This window comes from Tuber melanosporum, assembly GCF_000151645.1.
Source record: "Tuber melanosporum whole genome shotgun sequence assembly, scaffold_57, strain Mel28".
NCBI classification, from domain to species: domain Eukaryota; kingdom Fungi; phylum Ascomycota; class Pezizomycetes; order Pezizales; family Tuberaceae; genus Tuber; species Tuber melanosporum.
Window position 1 is genome coordinate 223,149 of NW_003299103.1, and position 26,233 is coordinate 249,381.

At 48.7% G+C, this 26,233-nt stretch overlaps 9 protein-coding genes; 5 read left to right on the forward strand and 4 right to left on the reverse strand.

The window, feature by feature from the left end:
* Positions 1-1,509: 1,509 nt before the first annotated feature.
* GSTUM_00009436001 (uncharacterized protein) lies at positions 1,510-4,439 on the forward strand (the record flags this gene model as incomplete). XM_002840702.2 has 6 exons in its annotated part: positions 1,510-1,650; positions 1,702-1,859; positions 1,937-2,375; positions 2,433-3,643; positions 3,708-3,893; positions 3,987-4,439. Exons 1-6 carry the CDS (start codon positions 1,611-1,613, stop codon positions 4,437-4,439), a joined length of 2,487 nt encoding a protein of 828 aa, XP_002840748.1. The 5' UTR covers positions 1,510-1,610.
* A 78-nt stretch (positions 4,440-4,517) lies between these two features.
* GSTUM_00009437001 (uncharacterized protein) lies at positions 4,518-4,730 on the reverse strand (the record flags this gene model as incomplete). Its single annotated transcript, XM_002840703.1, has 2 exons — positions 4,518-4,597; positions 4,703-4,730. The coding sequence occupies 2 exons, from the start codon at positions 4,728-4,730 to the stop codon at positions 4,518-4,520; spliced, it is 108 nt and encodes a 35-aa protein (XP_002840749.1).
* A 51-nt stretch (positions 4,731-4,781) lies between these two features.
* GSTUM_00009438001 (uncharacterized protein) lies at positions 4,782-5,611 on the forward strand (the record flags this gene model as incomplete). Its single annotated transcript, XM_002840704.1, has 2 exons — positions 4,782-5,274; positions 5,304-5,611. The coding sequence occupies 2 exons, from the start codon at positions 4,782-4,784 to the stop codon at positions 5,609-5,611; spliced, it is 801 nt and encodes a 266-aa protein (XP_002840750.1).
* A 32-nt stretch (positions 5,612-5,643) lies between these two features.
* On the forward strand, positions 5,644-7,064 carry GSTUM_00009439001 (uncharacterized protein; the record flags this gene model as incomplete). XM_002840705.2 has 3 exons in its annotated part: positions 5,644-6,035; positions 6,116-6,294; positions 6,350-7,064. The coding sequence occupies exons 1-3, from the start codon at positions 5,943-5,945 to the stop codon at positions 7,062-7,064; spliced, it is 987 nt and encodes a 328-aa protein (XP_002840751.1). The 5' UTR covers positions 5,644-5,942.
* Positions 7,065-7,757: 693 nt separating this feature from the next.
* Positions 7,758-8,907, reverse strand: GSTUM_00009440001 (uncharacterized protein). XM_002840706.2 has 3 exons: positions 8,777-8,907; positions 8,642-8,694; positions 7,758-8,590 (listed from the first exon to the last, which is right to left on the reverse strand). The coding sequence occupies exons 1-3, from the start codon at positions 8,874-8,876 to the stop codon at positions 7,796-7,798; spliced, it is 948 nt and encodes a 315-aa protein (XP_002840752.1). The 5' UTR covers positions 8,877-8,907; the 3' UTR covers positions 7,758-7,795.
* Positions 8,908-10,722: 1,815 nt separating this feature from the next.
* GSTUM_00009441001 (uncharacterized protein) lies at positions 10,723-11,690 on the forward strand. XM_002840707.2 has 2 exons: positions 10,723-11,377; positions 11,450-11,690. The coding sequence occupies exons 1-2, from the start codon at positions 10,873-10,875 to the stop codon at positions 11,488-11,490; spliced, it is 546 nt and encodes a 181-aa protein (XP_002840753.1). The 5' UTR covers positions 10,723-10,872; the 3' UTR covers positions 11,491-11,690.
* A 95-nt stretch (positions 11,691-11,785) lies between these two features.
* On the reverse strand, positions 11,786-12,326 carry GSTUM_00009442001 (uncharacterized protein; the record flags this gene model as incomplete). XM_002840708.2 has 2 exons in its annotated part: positions 11,786-12,152; positions 12,208-12,326. 2 exons carry the CDS (start codon positions 12,324-12,326, stop codon positions 12,032-12,034), a joined length of 240 nt encoding a protein of 79 aa, XP_002840754.1. The 3' UTR covers positions 11,786-12,031.
* A 17-nt stretch (positions 12,327-12,343) lies between these two features.
* Positions 12,344-12,880, reverse strand: GSTUM_00009443001 (uncharacterized protein; the record flags this gene model as incomplete). The annotated part of the gene is made up of 2 exons (XM_002840709.1): positions 12,344-12,471; positions 12,529-12,880. The coding sequence occupies 2 exons, from the start codon at positions 12,878-12,880 to the stop codon at positions 12,344-12,346; spliced, it is 480 nt and encodes a 159-aa protein (XP_002840755.1).
* Positions 12,881-12,934: 54 nt separating this feature from the next.
* GSTUM_00009444001 (uncharacterized protein) lies at positions 12,935-14,277 on the forward strand (the record flags this gene model as incomplete). XM_002840710.2 has 2 exons in its annotated part: positions 12,935-13,041; positions 13,094-14,277. 2 exons carry the CDS (start codon positions 12,935-12,937, stop codon positions 14,205-14,207), a joined length of 1,221 nt encoding a protein of 406 aa, XP_002840756.1. The 3' UTR covers positions 14,208-14,277.
* Between the last annotated feature and the right edge of the window lie 11,956 nt (positions 14,278-26,233).

Genomic DNA, 26,233 nt, shown 5'->3' on the forward strand with positions numbered 1-26,233 from the left:
AGATCTATAGAAAAACTAAGATGCATAGAATCCCTGAAAATGCGAGACGATCAGGTCAACTCCCAGTGTTTGATGAGATTGAAAAGGATTGGTTACATACTTTTGTGACTAGTGATCACTTGACCCGCCATATGACATGGAATATGATACGGGAGGAAATGGGTTATGCCTGTTCTGCAGACCTTATTTGTCGAGTTATGGCCAGTATGGGTTACCATAAACGTCAACCTTAACGGAAGTTTAAAGTACGACTGTAAAATTAAATACGACAGGTTTAGTGGGCTCAAGTTCATCATCACTGAACATTTGATGACTAGTCTAAGATCATATTCTCTGATGAGTCCTACTTCTCGATGATTGGCTTTAATTACCATCCTATGGTGATATGAAATGTGAAGGAGGAATACTACCCCGACTGTATTGATGATTGGAAGAGCTCTGGAAGAAATAGTATTATGGTATAGGGGGCAATTTGTGGTAAATTAAAATCACATTTGATATTCATTCCAAATAAGGTTTCTATCGATTCTTCTACATATACCTAATGAATCCTCGATCCACATCCCATTCCCTTCTGGCATCAGACTTGCGAAGATTACCAGTGGACACAGATAGTTGAGAATTGGGCTCCCAGCCATCAGAAATTTGCTATTCAGTGCCGGGAAAGAAATGGAGTTGATAAGATCATGGATTGGCCTCCCCAATCCCCTGATCTTAATCTGATAGAAAAGGTTTGGAGATGGATAGAATGTGAGTTGAGAGAACAATGGGGAAGGATTGAGGAATCAGAGCCACTAAAGGTAGCTCTACAGATTATTTGGGATTCTGTAGCAGTTGATTTTTTGGAGAGTCTTATTAGGAGCTTGCCGGAATGGTTGCAAGCTGTTATTGATGCAAATGGTGGTCCTACCCATTACTAGTTTGTATTGTATCTAAGAGCTCGATCCTATGAATGCACCGCCACATGCACCGCCACGTTCGCCAGACTTTCCCCTACACCCTTCGTACATGCAGAGTGCGTGCAAGCCTCAGCACTTCGATTCTGCACTCCGGTAACCCTAACCCATGTTGTTACCGTCGCAACAGGAGTGCGTTCGGAGGTGCAAAACCTCGATATTAGCTATGGTCTGAAGTTCGCATATCTGCGAATTTATCGTAATTAACAAAAAGTTGCTTAATAACCTTTGTCTTGGAGACTGACAAGGGCGGCACAAAACTTTCCACGGCTTCAACAGTCCAGGAGATACTGTACTCGTAGTTATGGCTCAAGGGGGTATCAAATTCCAACAGGTATACTAGTACCAGTATCTTATCACATGGACAGTCCTCTTGCAGAGTACTCGAGGAGTTTATTAGGGACCTGCCAACCTCATGCTGTGTGACAGAATTAAATTTATTTCTTTACGCATCATCACTCGTTACAAACCTTAGTCATCAAAGTTTGGAGTTTGGCGTTAACAATTTACGCGTGCCGCGTTACCCAGGCCTCTACGAAACCAAAAAAATCTCCCCTGTGCGAAAAACCTCCTCAGATAAAAGGCCTATTCAAAAAGTTACGACTCACGAGCACAGTATCTCATTTCCTCTTCAATTGGCCAGTGCACATCAATATGGCAACAACGCAGCAGCGAATTGTCCCTCGCTACGCCCGTACGCATCTTACAGCCATTTTCTAAACTCCAGACTAACAAGCTTCCGTAGACACCGCCGGACGAACGTCGCTGGCATACTCCTGGGATGGTAAATACCTAATCACTGTCGGGTCCAATGAAGTCATCCGGAAGTTCACCGTAGGGTCGGAGGATGAACCCGTCACTATTGACGATGCGCTGGGGAGGAATGTGGCTGTTGCGGCTTCAGTACGATACATACAATTACCTTTACCCCCCCCCCATTTTCCCATAGCTAACTCACTGATTGACTGATTGATTGATAGAATGAAAGTTTCATTACTTGTTCAGAAAGCGGAACTATCTCTCTATTCTCTATGGCTACAGATACACTCAAACAACTCCTCGTGCGATGCACGCTCTCGTCGAGAGATATTGCGCTTAGTCCGGATGGTGACTGGGTCGCCGTCGCGAGTGACGAGACGATTGTTAAGGTGGTTAACGTCGAGGACAACCACAAGATTATGAACCTGCGGTCTCAATCACAGTCTGTCAAACATGTAGCGTTCCATCCGACCGGGAATTATCTCGCCGTTTCGTGTGTTGACGGAGTGATATATATCTACTCGCTGAGCACCGAGGAACCGGAGCTGGTGAAGAAGGTGGACGGGATTATCAAGGCTGTGGATGCGGAGTCGGAGATCTGCTCGAAGGTTTCGTGGCATCCGGATGGGAGGGCTTTCGCGGCTCAGACTCCTACCAGAGGTTGGTTGTCAATTGAGGCGTGGGATTATCTGGGTCGTGAAGGCTAATACGGAATAGATATTATTGTTGTCGACCGGGCAAAATGGGAGACCCACAAGGCTTTTGCTAGTGGTCATGCCGGGGATATAACGGACTTTGCCTGGTCTCCCAATGGCGCATTCCTTGCCAGCGCTGGGACTGATGGGAAGCTTGTTATCTGGGAAACGGAAGAACAGACTATAATCGCAAAATACGATTACCGACACATTGTCTCGCTTGCCTGGCACCCAAAGCATAACTCGATCTCCTTCACAACCAGCAGAGGGGAACTATATACACTACCCAACGCTGTTCCAGATGATCGTGCTTTCCGATTGAAACTTACCACCCGTCTGGCACCATTGCTAAATGATAGTGGTCCATCAACAGTTTTAGAGAACAGGAGCATGCCACCGCCACCTCGTAAGCGGGCTAGCTCAGTAGACTCTTTAGATGATATACTCGGGGGTGGAATAGACGACGACCTTGACGACTTTATAATCGACGACGATGGGGCCGGCTACTTAGAACCCAAAAAGAACCGAAAACGCGGTAACGAACACCTAGATCCAATTGTGCACGGCCCCAAACGGCCAGCATACGGCATGGCGATGTGGTCCCCGGAGATCCACGAGCCCTTCCAACCGGGGAGTACGCCCTGGAAAGGAAAACGTAGGTACCTCTGCCTAAACCTTATCGGCTTCGTCTGGACTGTAGACCAAGATACGCACCACACCGTCACCGTCGAGTTCTACGACCGGGACTCCTACCGCGACTTCCACCTCGCGGATCCATACTTGTACGACAAGGCTTGTTTAAACGAGAGCGGCACACTCTTCTCCTGTCAACCCAAGGACGAGAATCCCGCCGCCATCTTCTACCGTCCGCACGAGACGTGGGCTACCCGCGTCGACTGGCGCACATCCCTGCCCAGGGGCGAGGAGATCGTGTCTATTGCGCTGAGCCAATCGTACATTGTCGTGTGCACCTCCCGGGGATACGTCAGGGTCTTCACGCTCTTTGGCGTGCCATTCAGGGTCTACAGGCAGAAACACACGCCGTTCGTTGCATGTGCTAGTTGGAGGGATTACATCTTTGTCATGGGGAATGGGGCCGTCGGGGCGGATGGGAAGACACAGTTGACGTACTCGATCGAGAACGTCAAGAGGGATGAGACCTTGCAGTGTTCGGATGTCGTGGCCCTACCGCCGGACGGGGAAGCGAAGAATGTTTTTTTTTCTAGCGATGGGGTATTTAGAGTTTTTCCACTCTTGAGCATTTTGGATTACGAGTGACTGACTGTGATATGAATAGGATCCGGTGATATATGATTCTGAGGGTGTATTACTGGTGCTGGCTCGCTGGAGGCGGCGGGGGGAAGCTAAATGGATACCTCTATTGGACACAAAGGCGCTAGACCGTCTAGTGGGTGGTAGAAAAGAGGAAACATATTGGCCAGTAGCCGTCGCACAGAATAAATTCCATTGCATCATTCTCAAGGTAAGAACGCAATCCATCATATTCAACACAAGGAGAAAGTAATGGAAGGAAATGGAAAAAATTAACATTAAAACTATCTGCCTCCCCACCTAGGGCGGTGAAAAACACCCCTACTTCCCACGCCCTCTCCTCAGCGAATTCGACTTCAAAATTCCCCTCTCAACAAACTCCATTGCCGACTCCACTACCACCACCGAAGGTGGCGCCACCCCTGCCCCAAATACAGACGTCCTAGAAGAAACCTATGTCCGCGAATCCATCCTACTGGACCTGCGAGAGGAACTTGGGGTGTACACAACCACGGACGAGCAGGGTGCGATGGAGATGACGAAATGCGTGAACGCGATCGACAAGGCGCTGCTGCAACTCCTGGGACTGGAGTGCCAGAGCGAGGATTACGGGCCCAAGGCGCTGGAGATTTGTGGGTTGTTTAGGCGGAAGAGGACGCTAGAGCTTGCTATTAAGGTTGCCGTCAGGTTTAATCAGGGGGTTCTGGCGGAGAAGATTGGGGAGTTGAGGGACCGGATGGAGATTGAGGAGCGATAGTTTTTTTGATTATTACGTATGTGGTGGGTGAGTAATTTTTAGGGGCTGGGGGGGGTTATTACGGGGGGGGGAAGTTGGTTATGGGGATTTCATGATATCTGATAGAGCTCTCGCGGCTACTCTACGGCGTTCTTCTTTTGAGACATCTTCGCCCATGTCTGGTTTGTACTGTCAGTATTTCCTAAGTTCGGCGGTGATGGTTTATTTGGTGGAATCGTTTAGATTCGGTTGGGGATATCCGAATGGGGAACAAAAAAACGTACCTTTGAGAGCACTCATCTTCATCATCATGCTCTCTAATTTTTCCACCTGCGCCTCTTCATCCTCATCATCCGTAACCCCATGAACGCTGCTCTCCCCTGTACTCTCCTCATCCCCAAATATTGCCCTATGCAGCCCGAACATCTCCCTCTCCATCTCATCCCCAATAAACTTGAGTGGGTCGATCCCCACCCCATCGTCGTCGCCCCCACTAGTAAAGGGTCCAAACGACCCAGCATCATCATCACCATCTCCCCCATCACCATCCCCGATCTCATCATCCGCAGCCCAATCATTAGCCTCCAATGCCTCCCTAACCCTCTCCATGCCAGCGCACTCCCCGAACTCATTCCTAACCTTAACCTCAAAGTCCACAAACTCGAACCCGCACTCCCTGCACATCTCCTCCCAAACCTCCACCTCCACCTCCAGCCTCGGCTGCAGACTCTGTGGCATGCCGACCGCAAGACACACGCCGTCCCAAGCGTACCCGCACCCCTTCACGATCCCCTGCACAGCGCGCAGGACCTCGCGGATGCGCGCGAGGTCCACTTCCGACGAGGGCTTGCGGAAGGTTAGTATGAATGCACCGAGGGCATGCAGCACCTCGCGCGCCTCTGCAGAAAGGTAGGTGCTCGACCAGGTGTTTGGGGAGGTGCTCGGGATCTCGTCGATCCAGATTGGCACGATGGTCTTGTAGTACGGTGTCGTTAGGGGGAGGGCGTGGCTCAGGCCTGCTGGGGAGGTGGAGGTTGTGGTTGTGGGTGGGAGAGAGCCGGTTAGAGCTGGGTTTTTATGTCAGTGTCTGGGATATAGAGGCAATTAATTGGCGGGGGAGTGATAACTTTTTAAAAAGGCCAGTTTTCCAGAAGATCGCTGTCCCACCAGAAGGATTCGGCGGGAGTTGGTGATTTCTAAAGCTGACATTGTTGTCTGGTTATTTGTTTTGTCGTCGATTGGTGCTTGTTGTTATGTTATAATGCAGTGTAGTAAGTTGTGAAATGAGGAGGAGAGGAATGAATGTGGGGTGGGATGGTCCTCTTAGGTTAAGCCAATTTGTCAAGCCATGGCGGAGAGAGAGAGGACCCTCACTGTATCAGAGGTGAGCCCGCATGCCCGCCAAGACATTATTTTTTCTTTTTCGCTCTTCCTCTTCAGATAAACCATCTTAACTTTTTTTTCCCTCTTCACACCACCACCATAATATCGAGCTCACCCCGACCAACGCAAAAGTTCACAACAATGCCAGATAAAAAGGTTGTCACTAAATCGCCCGCTGGGAAGGGGTCTGTTGCACCAACTTCAAATTCACCATATCAATTAGATAATGCACAGGTTTGTCTATCCATCCTGGTGAAGGCAGCAATTGAATAATACTGGCGGGGAAGAAACAACAATAATAATAATTATGACAGGTCCTAAAGGCTTGCAAAGCCCTCCTAAAATACCTCAAGGGGAAAAAGGCAGAATCCGCAAAATCCAAGAAAGCCAACCTCCTTGAGGACCCAGAGAATCCCACGCCGGAGACAATATGGTTGAATTTGGCCATGAAGAAGCTAGTAACAGATACTAAGCGGCTCAAGCCCGCCCGGATGTAACCCCCCTCCCTTCCTCTCCCCTACATATTTGTACTGAAAAAAAGCGATCAGCATCCTCCCACACCCCCTCCGCGACCCGCAAACAACCACTATCTGCCTAATAGTCAAAGACCCGCAACGCACCTACAAAGACCTAATCGACACCATGCCCTCCCTCTCCGCCGTCATAAAAAAGGTAATCGGTGTCTCCAAGCTCCGCGCGAAATTCAAATCCTTCGAGTCCCTCCGCCTACTAGCGGCCTCATACGATCTATTCCTCGCAGACGACCGCGTGATCTGCATGCTCCCGGCCATCCTAGGGAAGACCTTCTACAGCCGCAGCATAAAAGTGCCAATCCCACTATCCATCTCACCGCAGGAGCGCTTGAAGAGCGAGGTAGATAGCTGTCTGAAGGCTACCTACCTGCATTTGAACGCAGCAGCCAGTTCGAGTCTTAGGGTCGGGCTGAGCACTTTCACCCCTGAGATGATCGGGGAGAATGTTAGCGCGGTTGTGGAGAGGGTTGTTGAGGGCGGCAAAGGGGTTGGGAAGGTGGGCGTGCCCGGGGGATGGAGGGGTCTGAGGAGTCTGCATTTGAAGAGCCCTGAGAGTGCGGCTTTACCGTTGTGGCTCGCGGAAGAATTGTATGAGGGCAGTGACGTGCTGAGGGATGGAGAGCGGGAGGAATTGGGCGCTAAAAAGGCGATCAGGAAGGCAGAAGTCAAGGAGAGGAGGAAAAGGAAGATGAAGAAGAGGCAAACTATGGTTTCTAAGGAACAGAAGTAGTATGATATCTAGGAGGGGGGAGGAGGGGGGAATGTGAATATTATTAAGGGATGTGAGTTGGAGTGGAAAGAAAAAAAGGAAAAAAAAGCAATGTGCGTTTTTTGCCTTCCTGTCCACCCATCAATTTATCATAATTCAATTCAAGTCCCAAAAAAGCCGGAACAAAAAAAAAACTCCAAACATTGCGAATGAAGACTTGCACACCCATCTGACAACCACGAATTAACCAAACTCTTAAATTCCAACAATCCAACCATCCACCCGATACTCCCCCAACCCACCATCGCATCAACATCCAAGATCCATACACCGGCACTGGGCACCCTCTACTATCTAACCCGCTTGTAATCTACTATACGACATCCCTCCCCCTCCCCTCTGTTCAGAACACTAAAATTGATTTCTATCGAGTGATATTTCATGATTGTATAAGGAGGATAATCGGGTATCGTGGGCTTCGCCCGATTGAATTGGTTTCTTGTAGCGTGTTGTAGGGCATAGCAGGGGCGCTAGGTGCTCTGCCTAAATACATGCTCAAGCAAGGGATAAACATAATTCGATACTATTATCATTCCTTTGAATTAAACCAAACCAAGCTAAGCCAGCAGCAAAGGTCGGTGGGTTCGGTGGGATGGGCCACGAAACTTGAGTCAAATATGATATAATATTATCACTCCCAAGAGACAAATGAGAAGGCCAAAAAATTCCACCACCCACCCAAGAATGAAAACTCAAAGCTCCACACCCTGCACCTGCAGCTCCATCTTCTCCACGTTAACCTTCCCGCCGAGGTACTTCTTGAAAAGCCCCGTCAACAACTCATCGCTCAACTCCATATGCCTCCCAGGCGCGGTCAGAAACTCTAACCTCTTCCGATCCCCCAATTCCTTCAAGCCGATCCAATCCTGCTTATACAGCTCCCTATCCTCTACGAGAGTTCTTTCCCCGGTAGTCTTATTGAACTCGGCGAACCAGGCACTCTCCTTGGGAACAACGGTGGTATCGTCTTCAAACATGAGCATGACGAACCCCTCCAGGCTCGCCAGATTCTCTGCGTAAGTTTTGTTGCGCTCGCCGGGGCGCTCGTTATTGATATCGGCGAGAAAGGCAGAATGCTCAAGGTACGCACTTAGATCCTCTGGATCCCGGAAGTACTGTGCGGGTACTACGCGGTTCTGCACCCAGGGGGTCCACTTGCTGGAGCGGAGTGCGGATGACGCGGTTCGGCAGACGAAATCTGTTGGCTTGCATTCCGCTAAGAAGTCTGCGATGCCGTTGTGCTGGCTGCCGAGGGTTATAAGTGTTTTCACGGGCGGGTCGTTGCAGCGTTGAATGTAGCCACGGAGGAATTGGCCACCTTGCGAGAAGCCGATGGCGTTGAAACCTGATGAGAGTTCCGGGATTGTGGAGAGTTGCGAGCAGACGCTAGCGATCTGCCCGTCGACTTGGCCGAAGAAGGTTGCTGAGCGGTCCGCGTCTGAATCCTGGTCTAGGTAGATTGAGTGAACGAAGGTGCCCGGGTGGACCTATGCTGGGTTGTTAGTACCGTAGCGAAGAGGGAAGGGAGGGGGTGTTACTTGTTGTGCTAGATTTCCAACGCTTTGAATTCCCTCCGAGTCGTATGCATCGCCTGCGTTCAAAGGAGCAGAAGCAGGGTCAGCATTCACCCATACTATGTGCAAGGAGCAACAATCACGACGGGAAAACCCCACCAAGACCATGCCAGATGACCAAAGGCAGCGGACGTCCCATCGGCGTGGCAATCCCCACGCCGGCAGACACGAGCAAAGATATAATAGGAGGAGAAATCATATCGCACCCCTTTCCCTCAGTCCCAGCAAATTGTACAGAGGTGAGGAGCGGGAGGAAAGGGGAAGCTTCCAAAAGTCGACGCGTAATCAGTTTGAGCCTCCCCCGTTCTCAAATCAAGACACAATATGATTGGATAATCTTCGCCCTTGTTGGTTGACAAAGCGGTTCTCGCGTGGATTGGCCGGGACTAACCGTGCCAAGGTTGTGGCATAGCCACAACCCAAGCTTGCTCGTTCGCAAACTTGGGCACCTCGCTCCGCTAGGTGCCCTATAGCTCAACGCCAGATTTTTCGATCACCCCCCACAAACACCCCCCCCCCCTCTCCACGCAACTCTTTCAAAATGAGTGAGCAGTATGCCGAGATTGAAGCCAGGATTGAGCTTGCCTGTGAGAAGCTTTTGGAAAGTGAGAAGCCAAATGTTGCAGCTGCTGCCCATGAGTTTGAGGTTCCCGAGACCCGCCTTTGAGGGAGATGGAATGGCCGTCAAGCACGAAATGAATGACTTCCTGCAAACAGAAAGCTTACGCCAGAGGAAGAACTTGCTGTTGGGCTCTATCTTCGGCGCCTTGATGAGATTGGAACCTCCGCCCAACTAGCACGAGCCACTCGCCAGAACTGCTCACGACGCTCACTTCAGAAAGGAGGTGTCCTTTATGCCCATCAAGCTCGAGCGATAGTACGTAAAAGGCAGGAAGAGGATGTGCAGAAGAAGTTGGAGCAAGCGGAGAGACAGCTTGAACAGGCAAAAAAAAAAGCTATTCGTGACCGAAAAAAAAATTGGAAACCAATCTTTCAGGAGCTTAAAAGGTCTACTAGAAACAGAAGAGCAAAGGAGAAGGAAAGAAGCAAGGGTGGTGAAAATATTGTATTTTAAGTTCTATAGCTTGGTAAAATCTGGCGTTGAGCCGAATCTGGCGTTGAGCTGTAGGGCGCCTAGCGGAGCGAGGTGCCCAAGTTTGCGAACGAGCAAGCTTGGGTTGTGGCTATGCCACAACCTTGGCACGGTTAGCGGATCAAAAGTGAACCGTGCACTCGGATTATTGTTTTTCCCAACGATGTGACGGCGCCGGTATGATACCGGTTAGACTACCGTAAAAGCAAGGAGGGAGGGAAGAGGAGAGGCGGGGGGAAGGGGAAAGGAAGGATCCGATATTTTGATTGCGAGTTTGGACAAGGCGATAGGAGATGCTGATACTCGAGTACAATGAGACAGGTTGGGGGCTCACCCATGAGAAAGTGAGAATTGAAGCTGTAGAGGCCGGGATAAAGAATTCTCACACAATTGCACAACTCGCCACTGGTTCCTTAAACAACTCTGCGCAGAGTATCGTACGGAAACTGATGGCGGCTTAGCTCAGCTTCCTGGACTTCACTCAAGGGTTGCTGACTTCCCTCCTCCCCAATTGTGTTCCTGCCATCGCACACGATGTCATTATGAATACAAATTAAGTTACTCGAGTATGATATTCCATCATCCATTCCGTGGAATACACAGATCCTGTATCGTATATCATACCGTACTGTACTGTGCCGCACGGTACCGGGAAAACCCCTCCAGCTCCGGAATGCCGTAGTATTTTTTTTCTTTGTCGCCATTAACTCATCTGAACCCGCCGCTAACTAGGTTAGGCGGACGTAGACCAAACAACGGGTCCGTTTGCTCTGCTGATTTCATCTGAACCTTGATTGGCTCGCCACTTATTGGGGTCATGATCCAGCACCCCAAATTTACTTAGACTGTGATACAGTACCAGCACCGGTATCATACAAGTATACTGTGCCAGTGCAGTGCCTCACCCTGACTCTTCTCAGCCGACTCTTTTCCCCTTCGTCCTGAAAGTGTACTCACGACCTACAGCTCCAGCGAGTTCTTGAGAGCCTCTTCGTCCCCTTTCCCTTCCTTCCTTCCTTCCTTCCTTCCTTCCCTATCTTCATTTTCCCAAGAACCACACCTCCGTCCACCGACCGACCAATAAACAAAAAAACAAACAAAAATGTCAGTCCGAACACTGACATCCCGCCATCTGTTGACCCCTCTCTCCCGCCTCTCTCGCCCATATTCCTCCTCCACCAAAAGCACCCTCCCGCCAACCAAGCGTCTCCTCCAAACCGCCACCTCTCCAAACACTAGCATCCCCTTCCCGCCCGGCCTATCAGTCCCCGCTGCCCCCGCCCCCACCACTGTACCCACAAAAAAAACACTCCGCCCCCGTAAATCCGCGATAACCCTCACCCCCTCCGCCACTCAGCACCTCCGTTCCCTTCTCGCGCAGCCAACACCCCAGCTGATTCGTATCGGCGTCAAGAACCGCGGCTGCTCGGGCCTCGCATACCACCTCGAGTACGTCGACCGCCCCGACAAGTTTGACGAGGAGGTGGTGCAGGACGGGGTTAAAGTGCTCATCGATTCCAAGGCGCTCTTTAGCATCATTGGCAGCGAGATGGATTGGGTGGAGGATAGAATCAGTGCGAGGTTTGTGTTTCGGAATCCGAATATTAGTGAGTTTTTGCTCTTTCTTCCCCTTGTTTTCCTTTCCGAGTGAGGTGGGGGTGGACTAAGGGTTATTCTAGAGGAGCAGTGTGGTTGTGGGGAGAGTTTTTCGGTTGGTTAGATTAGGACAAACAATATTGGAAATTGGGATTCTGGCTTAGATTGGGCAGATTGGTGGATTACGGCCGGAAGTGGGCCTCTGGTTAGATTACCTTGTTTTTTTTCTTTCCTTCATTCTCTTCATTCTCTATTCACTGGCTTTGTTAAAAGCGGGCACTTCCTCTTCTGCTTTTTCTTCCCGGGTTGGCTGTTTCTTTCCACTCATCCACTTCAATGCATTCTTTTTGGGTGGTAGATTGGTGTATTTTCTCCTTTCTCCTTTCTTTCCTTCCACTGTCAATTGGCACCTAGGGCGGTTTATAGAAAAGCTACTACTTTAGTTTCATTGTTTTGTACTGTATATATATCATGTCGTCACTACATTTAGTTCTCTCTCTTTGCTATTGTAGCATTTAGGTAAAACCCAGACTACAGTAAACCACCAATCAACCACTGATATTATACACCGCACTGAAAATCGAGAAGCAGCACCGCTTTCCACTACTGCTACTACTTCGCTGCTTCTACTACCCCCGCCAAAACTTCCCACCCCCATCAAAAGATCAAGCCGTCCCCCTCCCCCCACGGTTCTGTTGACCCCTCGCACGGTTAACCGTAGCCCTTCCCCTCGCCAGCCCAACCCCTCTACCGCGTACAGCTCTAGACCTGAACATTGGAGCATTCCTATCACACCCCATTAGCCCCCTTCTTCCCTAACTCGGCAAAACGGAAAACATACCTCAACATATCCGGCACGATAAAAAACCTAACGTGTGAGCCGCGGATGTACACCTGGTCGAGGTGGGATACGCGCCCATCGCGGGCTGTAACGGTAATGTCACGGAGTTGGACGTTCATGTTGTCTTCGGCTGTGTTTATTTCACATGCGTTAGTCGGGGGGATCGTGGGGGGGGGGGTGGATAGGAGGAGGGGGGGAAGTGCCTTCGAAAAGTCTGCCGCGGAATATTTGGCCAGAGGTTAGTTCTAGAGTGCAGACGTGGCCCTTGATTGGGTTAGTTGACGTTTGGATTTGGGGTGGATGGAGATGGAGAAAGGATACCTGGGCCTCGTTGAGGAGCTTTATTGGGATTCCAATACTGCCCATTGTTTATGCTTGCTTTAATCGGGTGATGGGGAAGGTGAAGGTGGCAAGGACTGCGGTAGTGGTATTGATGGTGAGGACGTGCTGTATGTAAGTACTCGAGTAGTTTGGTAGGCACCGTAGTGACTAGTGGTAAATCTATGAAGTGGTGGTGGTTGATGAATGGATGGAGCAGGGGTGAGGCTCTTAGAAAAGCTTCGGTTGGATTTGCTTTGGTTTGGCAGAGCTTGACTCGATCACACGCAGTGTGGGTATGGTGTGGTGGGGAGGGACCCGCCAACTTGGCATAGTTAAAGATTTTACGAAACATGTTCCCTTGGCTCTCACTCAATCACTCGCTCGGAACCACCTTTCTACCTCCACCATGACCGAACAAAACATAACCCCGAACGGGGCCACCGTGCCCACCTTCTGTAAGCGCTGTAGCACAAACTCCTCCGTAATAAACCTCCGAACAGAACACCTCTGCAGGTGCCGCCCCCTCCTTGACTACCTCCCCTCCTCAAACTAACCAGTAACCCAGCGATTGCTTCGACAAATACGTCCGTTCGAAATGCATAAAACGCATGGAAGCCTACCGCGTTCGTTATAACCCTCCAGACACCGACACCTCCCCTCGACGTCTCCTGCTCCCTCTCTCGTTCGGGATATCCTCAACAACTCTGCTGCACCTCCTCAACTCACAGCTCCAAAACCAACTCGCGCGCACAACACGCACTGGGTTTGTGCTCATAGTCGTGCATATTGATGAGAGCGCCATAAACCCCACCGTCCCGCTAGCGGAGGAGGGTATGCGGGCAGTGCAGGAGTGGTTTCCGGACGTGGGAGAGTACTTTATCGTAAGGTTAGAAGGAATTTACGGGTTCTCCAACGCCGTGAAGGCTTTCGAAATGGGCGTAGAGGAGGAGGAGAGACGGGGAGGAGGAGATTGGAGGGAGAAATTAAAAGGCTTACTGGGCGCATTGCCATCGCCTACTTCCCGCATGGACCTCCTCCAGATCCTTAGGACGAGACTCATCACCGAGCTCGCGCGGAAGTACGCTTGCGAAGCGGTCCTCTGGGGAGATACTACTACCCGCCTTGCAGAGAAGATGCTCGCGGAAACCGCTAAGGGGCGGGGGTTCTCCGTCCCCTGGCAAACGTCTGACGGCGATTCCCCCTACGGCGTCAAGTTCTTGTATCCGCTCAGGGATCTGCTAAAGAAGGAATTGGTGGTCTATGTGTCGCTGGAAGTGCCCACCCCGCTACGCCCGCTATGCTTTGGGGCGGCGGAGGAGGGGGAGGGGAAGAAGAAGCATGCTGCCGTTGGGAAGGGGATTACCATCGATGAGCTCATGACACAGTATTTTGAGGGGATTGAGGGGCAGTATCCGTCCATTGTTGCGAATGTTGTGCGGACGGCGGGGAAGTTGGTTACAGAGGGGGGTGTGGTTAGGATTGGCAGGTGTAATATTTGTGGGCTTCCCAGAGATGGTGGTGGCGGGGAGTTGGTACTTGACGCCAAGACGAAGCTTGGGGAGAGTTCTAGTGGAGAGGTGAACGGGAACAGAAGTGGAGGAAAAAAGGAAGGGGGTGACATGTGTTATGGGTGCGCGAGGTCGGTACATGGTGCCAGGCCATACGAATGGCCGTTATGATTATGCCGCCACAGTAGAGTTTCATTCATGGGCCTTTTGTCATTCAATGTAATATCATACAGTGCTGTCATATAAGCTGCCGTAATAATCTCATGAATCCAAAATAGATTTTGATCGTCATCTCAAATTATCACTCGACTGATCAGAGATTAATGCCCCAAACAAAGTGTCTCGAAGCGGTAGTTTGAGGCTGTAAAGAGACTCCTAGAGTCACTTTTTGAGCTCCCCACCAGACCTTTTGTATGCACTCCCCAGTAAGTCATTAAAAAAAAGGAGAGGGATGTGGGAGGGTCGGCTTTATATTGTATGTATCATACGGTATCATACTTGGCTGTTGAGGTATCTTCATAAAACATCACTCTGCCAAGAAGGCTGCCAAGCTACCTTCCTAAGTTTTTGCGGTACTCTGGTGTGGACGTGGGTGGCCGGACAGCCGGGGATTAGAGGAATCAAAGCTTCTTGCTTGTTTGAGAAAATTTTCATTCCACGTCAGTCCCTTTATTTCCTATGATAGTAGAACGGTCAAGCCTCTAGAATCCCTAGCTATCCCGTCACCCACATACGAGTACTAGTACTAGTACATACCCGAGTAGGTGGAGTAAGAGGCTTTTATATGACAAGTGAGTACCGGTAAGGTCTATGATATGATGTTTCTTTCTCCAGATAAGTTATGTGGTGTTTTAAGGTGTCCATAACACCGCCACTCTTCCCAGACATTGTGATCGCCCGACTGCCTTCACCTCTCTTTTACCACGGCTGGTTTCCGATCTCTAATATACCGGTATGGTACTTGTAAGTTGCACCAAGAATTCTAAACAGATCACTCAAACCCTCACCCTTCGTCACAGTCCATCCTCAAAAATTATCATATTTTTTTGGGGGGGATTTATCGAAACCATTTGGGTTATAGGTAGAATAAAGTATTTTTTTTTTGTTTGTTGCTACAACACCTCTCAAAAGTACTGTCCCACGCCCTGTATCAACAAACGCCCTACACCAACCACGCTTACAACAACACTCATTGCTTCACAAAATTAGGCCCAAATTAGATGAATGTGTGTTCAAATTGATAACAATTAATTGTCTTTCAATACTTTGTATAGTGACCATGTGCCTTATGCATGGCATGCAAATGGTGAGGCATAGACCTGGTTAATAGATCAATTAAGGATTACGAGACTGCCCACCATGCCACCTTCAGCACTGCCTCAAATACCATCCTATTAGCTTCATTCTTCTTCAACATCCATAACTTGGGGTAGCATTTTTGTAAAATAGACTTCATTGCTTTCCAGATATGTTGGATTGGGTTCAAATTTGGACTATATGAGGTGTGTACCTGTACCTAAATATCGTGAAGGTGAAACCAGTCCATTGAGGCCCAGGAGGTATGAATCTGTGCATTATCTGGAAGGAAAAAAGTACCAGGTCTATAGAAGGTTAGTAAACCTTCCTCAGGAGTCTAAATATGGTACTTAGAAGAGTATTCCTTCTGGGGAGTTGCTTTATCACGCTGTATAATGATTAAGTACAATCAACTACAGATCTATATACATCTCTAGACCATTTGTGATTACTCAGGTTTGACATGAGCTTTTAGATTGATATTAGGCGGAGAAAATCTGATAGATTTCAGAATTGTCTAAGCCAATGGAGATTCATTTCTGTAGACGGAGATTGTCTAGGAAGGCTTGGTTTCACTCTTTTCGTTTATGACTTCTAAGAGTGAAGTAAATTCGGTAAAGTAAGATAGAATTGTAAAAACAATATTATATTGTTAAGGTCTCTTCTTCATTGCTTGATGATGTCTAAAGCCTGAGAGCCACTTTGATATTTATATTCTGTGTCTGAGTGTTCACAGACAATGTCTGTTTATTATACAACTAGGTACTTCTCTGATTATAACTCGTAATGTCAGGGATTCTTAAAAGGCGCAAACACCTGGAGACTCTGAAAATTACCACACTCTCTTTGGCAATTACAATATAACTAACTCAGAAACATGCTGTTCGCAATAGTAGTTATCCAAACATTAGATTCTTTAGACTTCTGACCTAGTTCTTTCAGTCAAACTGAGCAGGCTCCAATTGTCTCTGTCATTGATGAAACAATTAATTTTATCTGCGGGTTGCATCTGCGAAGGTAGTCATAATTGCAATCTTTTTAGGTCACTTGACTTTAAATCTTCATAACTCCTTACTTAACTGATAGATGACTTCTGGAGAACTTTCTACTAATTTGCAGAAAGCTATTCTACCAGATTGACAAATATTCTCTCAGTCGGCAACCCATAGTTGCTCTGCGTAACAGGATTTTAATCACAGTTATAGTATAGAAAGTTATCCCGGTAACTACAACATATTTCGAAGCCTAGTTGCAACACTCCGTGAAGTCCATTGACTTCTATTGTAGTGTCCCTCAGAGTTAAAGACTCTTCTGGTTATTGTATGGTGGATGTGAATGTATTAGTCTCTCGTTGAGATTCTTTACTATTCAATACCATCTCTTTGTGTGAAAATGTCCTGTTACTTTTGGCGCCTTCCAATGATATTACATCTTTAAAGCCTAGTAACACTCTATGTAGTTGACAGATTTACTCCGTTCCACTTCCCAGACCTAGCTGAAGGTCCCTCCTCATATATACCTCGAATGAGATCTTGTCAGATGGACAGCGGCGATGTATACATTGTTATTCTGATACCTTTAGCTTTAGGGTATTATAGTGACAGGATGCAACGGAGATTGATATGTATAATGAAGTGCAGGTCCTGTAAGGAAGCCAGAGTAGGGTGTTGGAGACCAGTGATTCTGATTCGTGGTAAGGTTACCCTACTTAGGGTGACTCCTAGGTATTACATCTCGGTATTCCTAATACATTAAGCAGGTGATGATAGTGACAGGAATAGACCTTAGATTACCAGATAGCACCTAGGGATAGATAGCACCCTGTAGCGGCCTACCAGTCAAGCATTAACTTATAAACAATTCTGGTGTAATCAACGCTGACTATACAGGTGAAATCAAGGTGGTCCTAGCCAACCAGGCAAACTAAGATTATGAAGGACAGAAAGGCGATCTAATTGTACAATTAATTATTGAAAAGATTAATGACGAAGAACAGTACGAAGTGTATTAACTAGAAGATACCACAAGAGGAGTTAAGTATTTTGGAAGTACAGACTAAACCTAGCCCAATATAACAAAACACGAGATTATAGAGATCACTGTAAAGGCCTTTGCAAGGTATTATTGAAAAGGAGAATCCACAGGGATTTTCAAATAGACATATGAAGATGAAAGAGTAGTCCTAGCAAATATCAACATCAACATAGAGCTAGTGATCCATAATAAGAAATACCAATGCAAAAAGGGAGAGAAAGTAGTAATTCCAGGAGAATACCATCATTTCACAAACCTATTCCAGGAAGAAGAAGCCATGGGGTTACCACCCCAGAGACCAGGAATCGATTATAAAATCCAGCTGGAAGAAAACAAAAAAATGGGAAAAACTAAAGAGATTCTTTACAAGAAGCTATACCTACTAGGAGAGGCAGAACTTAAAGAACTCCCAGAGTACATCGAGTAAAACCTAAACAGGGAATGGATAAGAGACATCTTCTCATCAGTAAGATCTCTGTCACAAATGTGACTTGGCGAGGAAAAGGTTTTCAGGTGACACATGGTTATGAGTCACAGGTATGTTATTGTTTCACACATATGACTCATTCGAGTCAGATGATTTGTTATGTGTGGGATTTGTGATGCTTTCGCACATAGCTTAAATATGAGTCATGGGAGGTACGCCTGATGAGTATGCCTTGCGAGTGTGCCTTGCGGGTATACCTTGGGTATATGATTTATGTTTCACACATGACCTCATTATGAGATCATGGGTTTCACGCATATGACTCAATTGAGTCATAGGACTTGTTTATTGTGTTATGATTGGTTTATGAGTTTTTGCACATAACCTCGCTATGAGGTCATGGGCTTTGAGTATGTGACCACTTTGCTCACATGACTAGTTTACTATGATTTGGTTTTGCACATGTGACTATTTTGGGTCACATGACTATGGGCGGGAAGAACGCTATATAAGGAGCCTGATGCGGCTGAGGAGGATAGGTTCTTCACGCTTTGTTCTAAGTACTTTTCCTACTTCTGGTACTCCGTGTCAGAAGTGAGCATAACTAATAATTTACCTTATTTTGCTCGCGATAAATACCTCATCTACTGTTACTTGTTTGTGTTTTTCGTTTTGGGCGGTCGGTTAGAAGTAGTTGTTCTTGCTTAGAAGATACTTCAGTGTGAGATATCTGTGGCCTGGTCCCGGTAATCACTGAGTATAGTTTGGGTGAGGATGGCGTCTTCGACAGCCTCTTCTTCCATGGATTCTCCTCCCCCTTCGAGGATGTCTTCCCCTGTTCAGTTTGACTCCAATCCCTCCTCCTCGCTTGAGACAGCCTGAGCGGCCCTGTCTCTTGCGCCTACTACTGAGGCCGACAGTGGTTTTATCTCCACAACTACACAGTCATATGTCGCACCCAGAGGAAACTTTAATTTCCTACAGTTTCACCACTGTCACAGATATCAGAATGCAGTAAACCCACAGTTTGATAATTTGGTATAGTAAATGGTCGCTGACGTGACCGTTGCCATGATGAAAGAAGTAGAGGTTTTGGTGCGAGGTTTTCTGATGGGGAGAGGCTATCTAGCCACTTGTAGCTTGAACAAGGACACTACTACAGGACTCTTCGTTCGGTTCAACTCTGATCATGGCTTGGAGTACTCTCCAGCCCGGGCACCCTCCCCCACCAAAGACTTCCAAGCCGTTGTACCTAAATCCTCTGTACTACCAACCAAGAGTGCGACTATGGTGGAGGCAAGTTCATGGTCTACTACCCCTCCCTTCGCAAGGGCCATCCAAAGCAAGATGCCCAGTTTCCTCCGCCAGGTCCCTATACGTAAGGCTGGCTCGTTAACTCCTTTCTTTTTGGTTGGGATGTTATCCGGAGAAAGGGCTCTCTATGAGACCCCAAAGTTCAGATTAGATGACTTGGAGGATGAGGACTACAACAATCCAGCTGCTGGAACACGACGCCGTGTGCAGTTGGCGTCCTCCACTAAATGATCTGAGGCTCCAGTTCTGGGACCACATTTTTTGAGGGCCATCAATGTCGATGAAGGCTGGAAAAAACAGATTGTTCCCACCCTGCCCAGCCTGCCCCTTGATGTATATCATGGGTGCCTGGCCATTCCCCCACCTGTGAGTCTCCTGTCGACCATTGAGACTACAACATATTCCCCATCTCCGCTGGTAACCGAAGACGTCCTGCCTACCTCGGAAGTGCTGGCATGGGACACTCCCATAGATTTAGAAGAAGAATGTAACCCAGAAGCGACAGGACTAGGCGACAGCATCCACACACCCTCTCCGGCAATAGCGTCCTCACCGGTGGCCTTTGATCGAGAATGAACATTATAGGAAGGACACCTATCGAGCTCCCTGAAGGTTTCACACGACACCCAGACACCATTAGAGGTTCACCCTCCGGATACCCAACCCGAGGAAGCCAATACCGCTATGGCTCAGGTGGACTCAATCATGGCAGGAGTATGTGAAATGTTGGATGTAGGTAGGACTCCCTCTCCGGGGCCCCACTCGGGTAGTATAATTGGATCCATGTTGGTAGGGCTAGAGGACATCCGCTCTGGCAACACTCAACCCCTCCTCTCCTCGGAATCTGGGTCGATTAAGGACGACACTGTACATGATGTCCGGGCTTGGATGAACAATAGTGCTGCATTTGGTAATAAAGGACCAGAGGGTGGAGTGAATTATTGGAGCCGGGTATACCTGTTAGAACGGGCAGTGAAGGTGCTGACAGATATTGTTGGCAAGCAAGGGGAAGAAATAGAGACCCTGCAAGGTAAGTTGTCCCCCCATTGCTGATCCCCTTCGGTAGGGTCTGGCAATACCCAGTTTGGTTTGTTGGAAACAACGCCACCCCCTGCCCCTGTTAAGGGAAAGGAGACTGCTATGCCGGCTCCTACTACTAAAGCCTCCTTCACGGAGGTAGTGAAATAGATGGCATATGTGCTCAAGCCTCCCACTGCTCAGAAAGAATAGGCACCATCCACCCACCCCACATCAGCAGCATCCTCCCACCAGTCTAATAGTGAGGGCTCCTCTAGTGAAGGGGGGATAACTCTATGGGTGGCTCATGGGGGAGAAGGCAAATCGGTGCACTGGGAAAAAGAGGATGGGGAGGAAGAAGGAAAGAGAAGGGAAAGGAAACATGATAGACGCCTGAGCAGCACTGCTAGAAGGAGAAGAAAGGCTGCCAGAGATTCTGGTGGCAAGAAGGAGACGGTGACGCCAGCCAAGACTCAGAGAAAGAACACTGATAGACAGGAACCAACTCCAGTAGTAGCGGCGCCTGCTGCTTTGCCAATTCAATCAGAGCCTGCGGCCATGGCCAGCATCAAGGTAATCACAGCCTTGATGCGACAAGAGTACTGACGAGTCCCACAAGGACCTCCTGACCCCCTCAACTCGGTGCTGGTGCCACTACAATCATCACTGACTCCGAATATCTGCGGAAGGCATATTACTATGTGATTTGCCACTCGCAAGCAGGTAGCCCTACCAGAAGGTGTGGGCATCGAGGCTATTAGGAATTGGATCAACACAACCTTCTCAAACCAAGGAAAGATCTGAGGCAATGCCCCATACATCTATACCAGACACGTCCAGCCTGAGATTGGTTGTATCTTTCCTGACCCTGGCAGGATATTCTGTTACTGAACTAGGCAACCGGCTCGATAAAGCTCGGCTTGATCTACTTAGAGAACTGTCACTCCCGAAGTTCAAGCTTTAAAGGAACTTGGAGAAAGTAAAGATTTTCGTTTCTGGCATCCCGCTTGCTGATACAGGAAGGGGTTCAGTTTGGAAAGTTGAGGGATAGACTGGGAGCGCGATATTTGATGGCCTACGCACAGATTTGTAGCAATCCAACACTGGTGTAGTTACTGTTTCCTGACCAGATATTATGGGATCTATCCACGCCATGAGACAGTCCAATGCTACGATATGTGGCATCTACTTTGTGGTCGAAAAGAACGAGGCCATCAAGGAAAGGCTGGCTGAGGGAAAAGTTTTGTTGAGAGGAAAGGCCCGCAACGTCCGGGTATTTGAAGAACATAGGCCCCTAAAGGTTTGTGGTAAGTACCTGGAAACTAGCCACTTTGAGGCCACATGTGGTCGCCCACCCCGCTGTTACTTTTGTTTTGGAGTACACTTCTCCCAGGAGTACATGTGCAGCAAGCTTGGATACCCAGAGGGGGTAGGCCAGGCCTGTGGACACACTAGGAGACAATTTTGTCTCTGTGACCAAATGGACCATTTCACTGGATATGAACAATGCCCAGGAGTCAGGTCGTCACCCCCAACTCTGTCGTCCTTGAGTTCAAAACAACGGGCAGCCCTGCCGACAGAGTCTGCCAAGAAACCAAAACACCAAAGAGGTCAGACAAGAAGGGCCCGGAGACGATGCCATAGCCGTGGAAGGTCACCAATCCCACAACTGGTTGAGATCAGCAGTGATGAGGAAGATGAATGCCCCCGTCAGAAGTCAGACAAGGCCAAGGGTAAGGAGCCGGAACATCCCTCCCCCTCCCCCTCCCCGGTGCGTGGGATTTTAAAAACCACAGCCACTACCAAGCCCTACCAGGAAACTACCAAGCCCTACCGGGAAGATACCTTTTGGACTGCTCATGACCAGGATAGTGGTGTCCCCTATGTCTCGGGCCCTTGCAGCCCAAGTGGATCAGTTGAGGCCCCTTTTTAATGCTTATTATGACAATGGTATTAAATGAGGGGAGAAGTAGTCGGAATTGGGCGCTGGTATTTGATTTGTTTTCTTTTATTGATTTGTTTTTTATTATTGAACCACCGGTTGATCCAGAGGGACTGCATGTACCTATAGATGTTGATGGGTAGGATTTGTTTTCTTTTGTTAAAAAGTCGGGTGTGGAGGTGTTTGTTGGATCCCATATTTGTGGGATGATTGAGATGGCGAAGCATGGGGCGAGTAGTGCCAGTGTTGGCTATTGGGAAAATAGGTTGAAGAAGGTGCTCGCTGGGGTTTACATCTGACCAGGCTACACTAAGGACCAATTTGTTGGCTGGCTGGACGAACTTGGGAAACCAGACATTGCGTTTGGTGACTTCAATGCCAGACATCAAGATTGGGACCCCAATGTGGACTACAACAATACAGGTGGATGATGGCTGAAACAGTGGTTCATAGCCCCGACACGCGATATGAACATGGTCCCTCCGACAGTACCTACCTTTTGGGACGTGTCCAAAATCGACCTCTGCCTACGCTGAGCACCATATGTCAGGCATCGATACCTGGATTCCACTGGCTGTGAGTACAGTACTCAAACCCTTAAGTTGATAGTCGACCTCCCTGATAACATCATGTATCAGAGGCCAGCCTGGAAGAAGGCAGTATGGGAAAAGGTTGGGAAACAGTTGGACATCCTGCAAGAGATGAAAGATGGGAAGTTGTGGGAAGGAGTGAGACGAGTAGTGGACACACTCCCACGGGCCTCCATTAGTAGAGGTCGGTGTTAGTGGTAGACACCCGAGTTGGACAGGATGAGGTTGGATGTTGCCCGGCTATGTCGATACTCCAAATGCAAGGCGGAGTAGATAGAGGACTACAAATTGGTTCAATGTGTGTACCGAGCATGCCTGCTAAGGGCTAGATTCGAGAATATCAGGGAAAGGATAGCTGAGAGCCAAGACCCAGACATATTTAGGTTGGCGTGAAAGCTGGAAGCTAAGCGAACCCTTCCCTCCATGGCACTACCAGATGGGTCCTATGCTACTACACATTCAGATATTAGTAACCTGATTGCACAACAGTTATTCCCTGTCGACCCCACCCCTTAGGAGGCTTCCAAAATTGATATAGACAGTGCTCAAGAAATGAAAATCACCCTTACGAGGTATCCTACGAATACAGGCCCAGGCGAGGATGATATTGGCTATCCCTTCCTACGGTTTTGGAAACGAAGAGATGTGACAACATTGAGGTACCTGGTAGATTATGGATTGTAGCACCATATCCCAGACTGGCACAAGGCTGAGGTGGTGCTCATATCCAAACTGGACAAACCCAGGTATGATGTCGTGAAATTGTAGAGGATGATACATCTCCTTCCAACGCCGGCACAAGTCACTGAGCGAGTAGTCCTATTGAGACTGGCCGCCTGCCTGGATTTGGGAGAAACACAATTTGGGTCTCGACGGAAGCGGGGTGTTCATGATGCCATGGCAGTGGTCTTTGAGTTCTTGTGGCATAATGAGGGCTACAAAAGACTGATCTTGTCAATGGATGTGGAAGGGGGATTTGATAACATTGTCATCAATTTCCTGTCTGACTTTCTGGTGGCCTGGGGGTGCCCTGGATACCTGTGCCAATGGATCCGTCGATGGGCTTCCTGTCGGTCGGTACGGCTTCGTTTCAACGGATGCGTCTCCCACCCCTACCATATCAGCAAGGGAGTGCCTCAGGGCTCGCCTCTTTCTCCGTTCCTTTTTGGTGGGTACGTAGCAGATATATTCAGGCCACCCATGCGATACTCCACCGGCATATGTCAGCTGGTGGTCTCATACGTTGATGACAGGGTTATTATGGTAGCGGTGGAGTCCTGCAAAGCAGCCCAATACCATGTGGGAGAAATATTTGCAGATTGTGACCGCATAGCCAAGGCTAGGAGAATGGGGTTCAGTGCCCTCAAGACTCAGTGGACTGGGTTTGGAGATAAGGTGTGGGGGGAAATGGATTTGTTAGGAGAAATGGTGTTGTCTTCGGAGGACTTACGGGTTCTCAGATATAGGTTTAATGTATTTCTTAATTTTTCCTCTCTTGTAAAGTATTGGTTAGAAAGGGGGTTGGATGTTAGGAGAAGGATTTTGGCATTAGGGAGGAGGTTTGGGAGTGTTGGTGGATTTGGGGCATGGAAGACTTACTATTTGGTGCAGGCAGCCTACCTCCCGACCGTTAACTATGGGCTTGAGTTTGTAACTGACCACGTGTCGTATGTGAAGTAAATTCAGGTCCATGTTAACGATTGCCGCTGATCAGTATTCCAAATGCCTATGAGGTTGGCAAATAACATACAGTTAGCCGAGTTCGGGGTGCCGCCCGTCGCTATTCAGGGAAGGTACCTGCAACGGAGGTATTACAGCTAGTTCATCAATTACGGGTACTGTAACCAGCATCCATAGTTCGGGGAAATACGGTTACAGTGGAAGGAGGAAGGCATGGTGGCATATCGACAGAGTTCGGATAAGGAGCTCACCTGTCGCCCAACGGTTTCGATTGGGAAAGGCAAGGCGATGAGGGCTGCAAGCCACCGAGTGTTGCACATGGACCTCTATACATCTTCAGATGTGGTTTTGTACATGGATGGGTCCAAGTGCTCTGAAGGGGCTAGTGTAGCCTGGGCGGTGTTTGAGAGAGAGGCCTTGACCTGTGTTGACGGGTACTCAGTTCCCCCATCCTAGAGCATTGTAGAGTGCGAGTTGTTTGCTATTGTGCGTGCCCTGTAGCATGCACAGGATATAGCCAAAAGACGCCCAGTCCATGTGTTCTTGGACTGTGTGCCGACCCTGATCAGGGTTGACAACATGCTTTCGGATGGTGACTCAGCTGAGTTGTGGGAGGTAATTGTACCTCTGTTGAATACATTCTCACAAGTTAGTTTCTGTTGGGTCCCCAGTCACATGGGCATTGATGGCAATATGATGGTCGACGTGAAGGCTAAGGGATGTATCGGATGCCCCTTGCGCCCCGTGCTTTGGGAAGGGGTTAGCTTTGGGGTTGGTCATGTGGCCCTGGCTTGGGAGCTCCATAAGGTGGAATGGGGGACTTGGCATGCTAGGGAAGGGCACGAGTATTATGTTCGGGAACCGAAAGCACCTCGACATCTCCAAGGCCTGACCCGGATGGATTCCTACGTTTTGATGAGGATCCGTAGAGGAACAGGCATGGTCAGCCATGATGGATGTGATAGGAAGGAAGACCGATACCACTGGACTCAGTGCCCCCGCTATACTAGAGGATGCCCTGCTGATGAAGACCTGTATAAGGATTCGGCAGTCCTGAGGTGGAAGTGTTGGTGGATGAATCATCGGTGGCAGGGCCTGAGAATCCCTTTCCATGTTGGATTGGTAGATGGGGAATTGATTGTGGCAGGTAACATCTTTGAGGGCACACTGATGGTGGAAAGGAGTGGGGGGTCAGTATTTATAAGAGACCCTACGATCTGCACCCGGTGTGAGAAGAGGCATGATGGCAGTGGCTGCGTCTTGCCAGGTGAGGTCACACTGCCAAAGAAGTGATTCATTTTACCCTACCAGTGACAGTGTGATTGTCCCTGTTGTGGTACTGCTATTGGTACGGCAGCCACAATGAAATACACCACCTGTGCAGAACACTTTGAGAAACGTCTCTGGTGTTTACAGATTTGTCACGATCGGTTTTAGCATTCCCAGCACTTACAGTGGAATGAGCTGAACCTGGCGACGGGGATGTCGGTGGTCTTGAGGTGGGCCAAAATGAACAGATTGCTGAAGGAACCTGGATGCCCCTTCTATGGGGTGGTATTGGCGGAAGGATATTTGGACTTAGGGTTGCATTACAAGAGGACAAAGGGATGTTGGAATAGACTGTATATTTCTTTTATTGAGTATGTAGGTTAAATTGTATTGGGGATGGATAGGAGTAAGGGTATGAGGTGGTGACTGAGTGGTTAGGTGGGAAGACGCAGTAATCCGGGGCGGCACTAGTTGCTGCAAGCACCTGTGAGCCCACATAGGTAGTGATTTTTGGATTAGTGTTTGGGAGAAGCGGTTGCGAGGCAGAGTGGTCCGCGGTAGTGTATTTTAGATAGTTTGTTTTATGGGGCGTGGGGGAGACTGGTCATTTGCCAGTGTTGGCGGTACT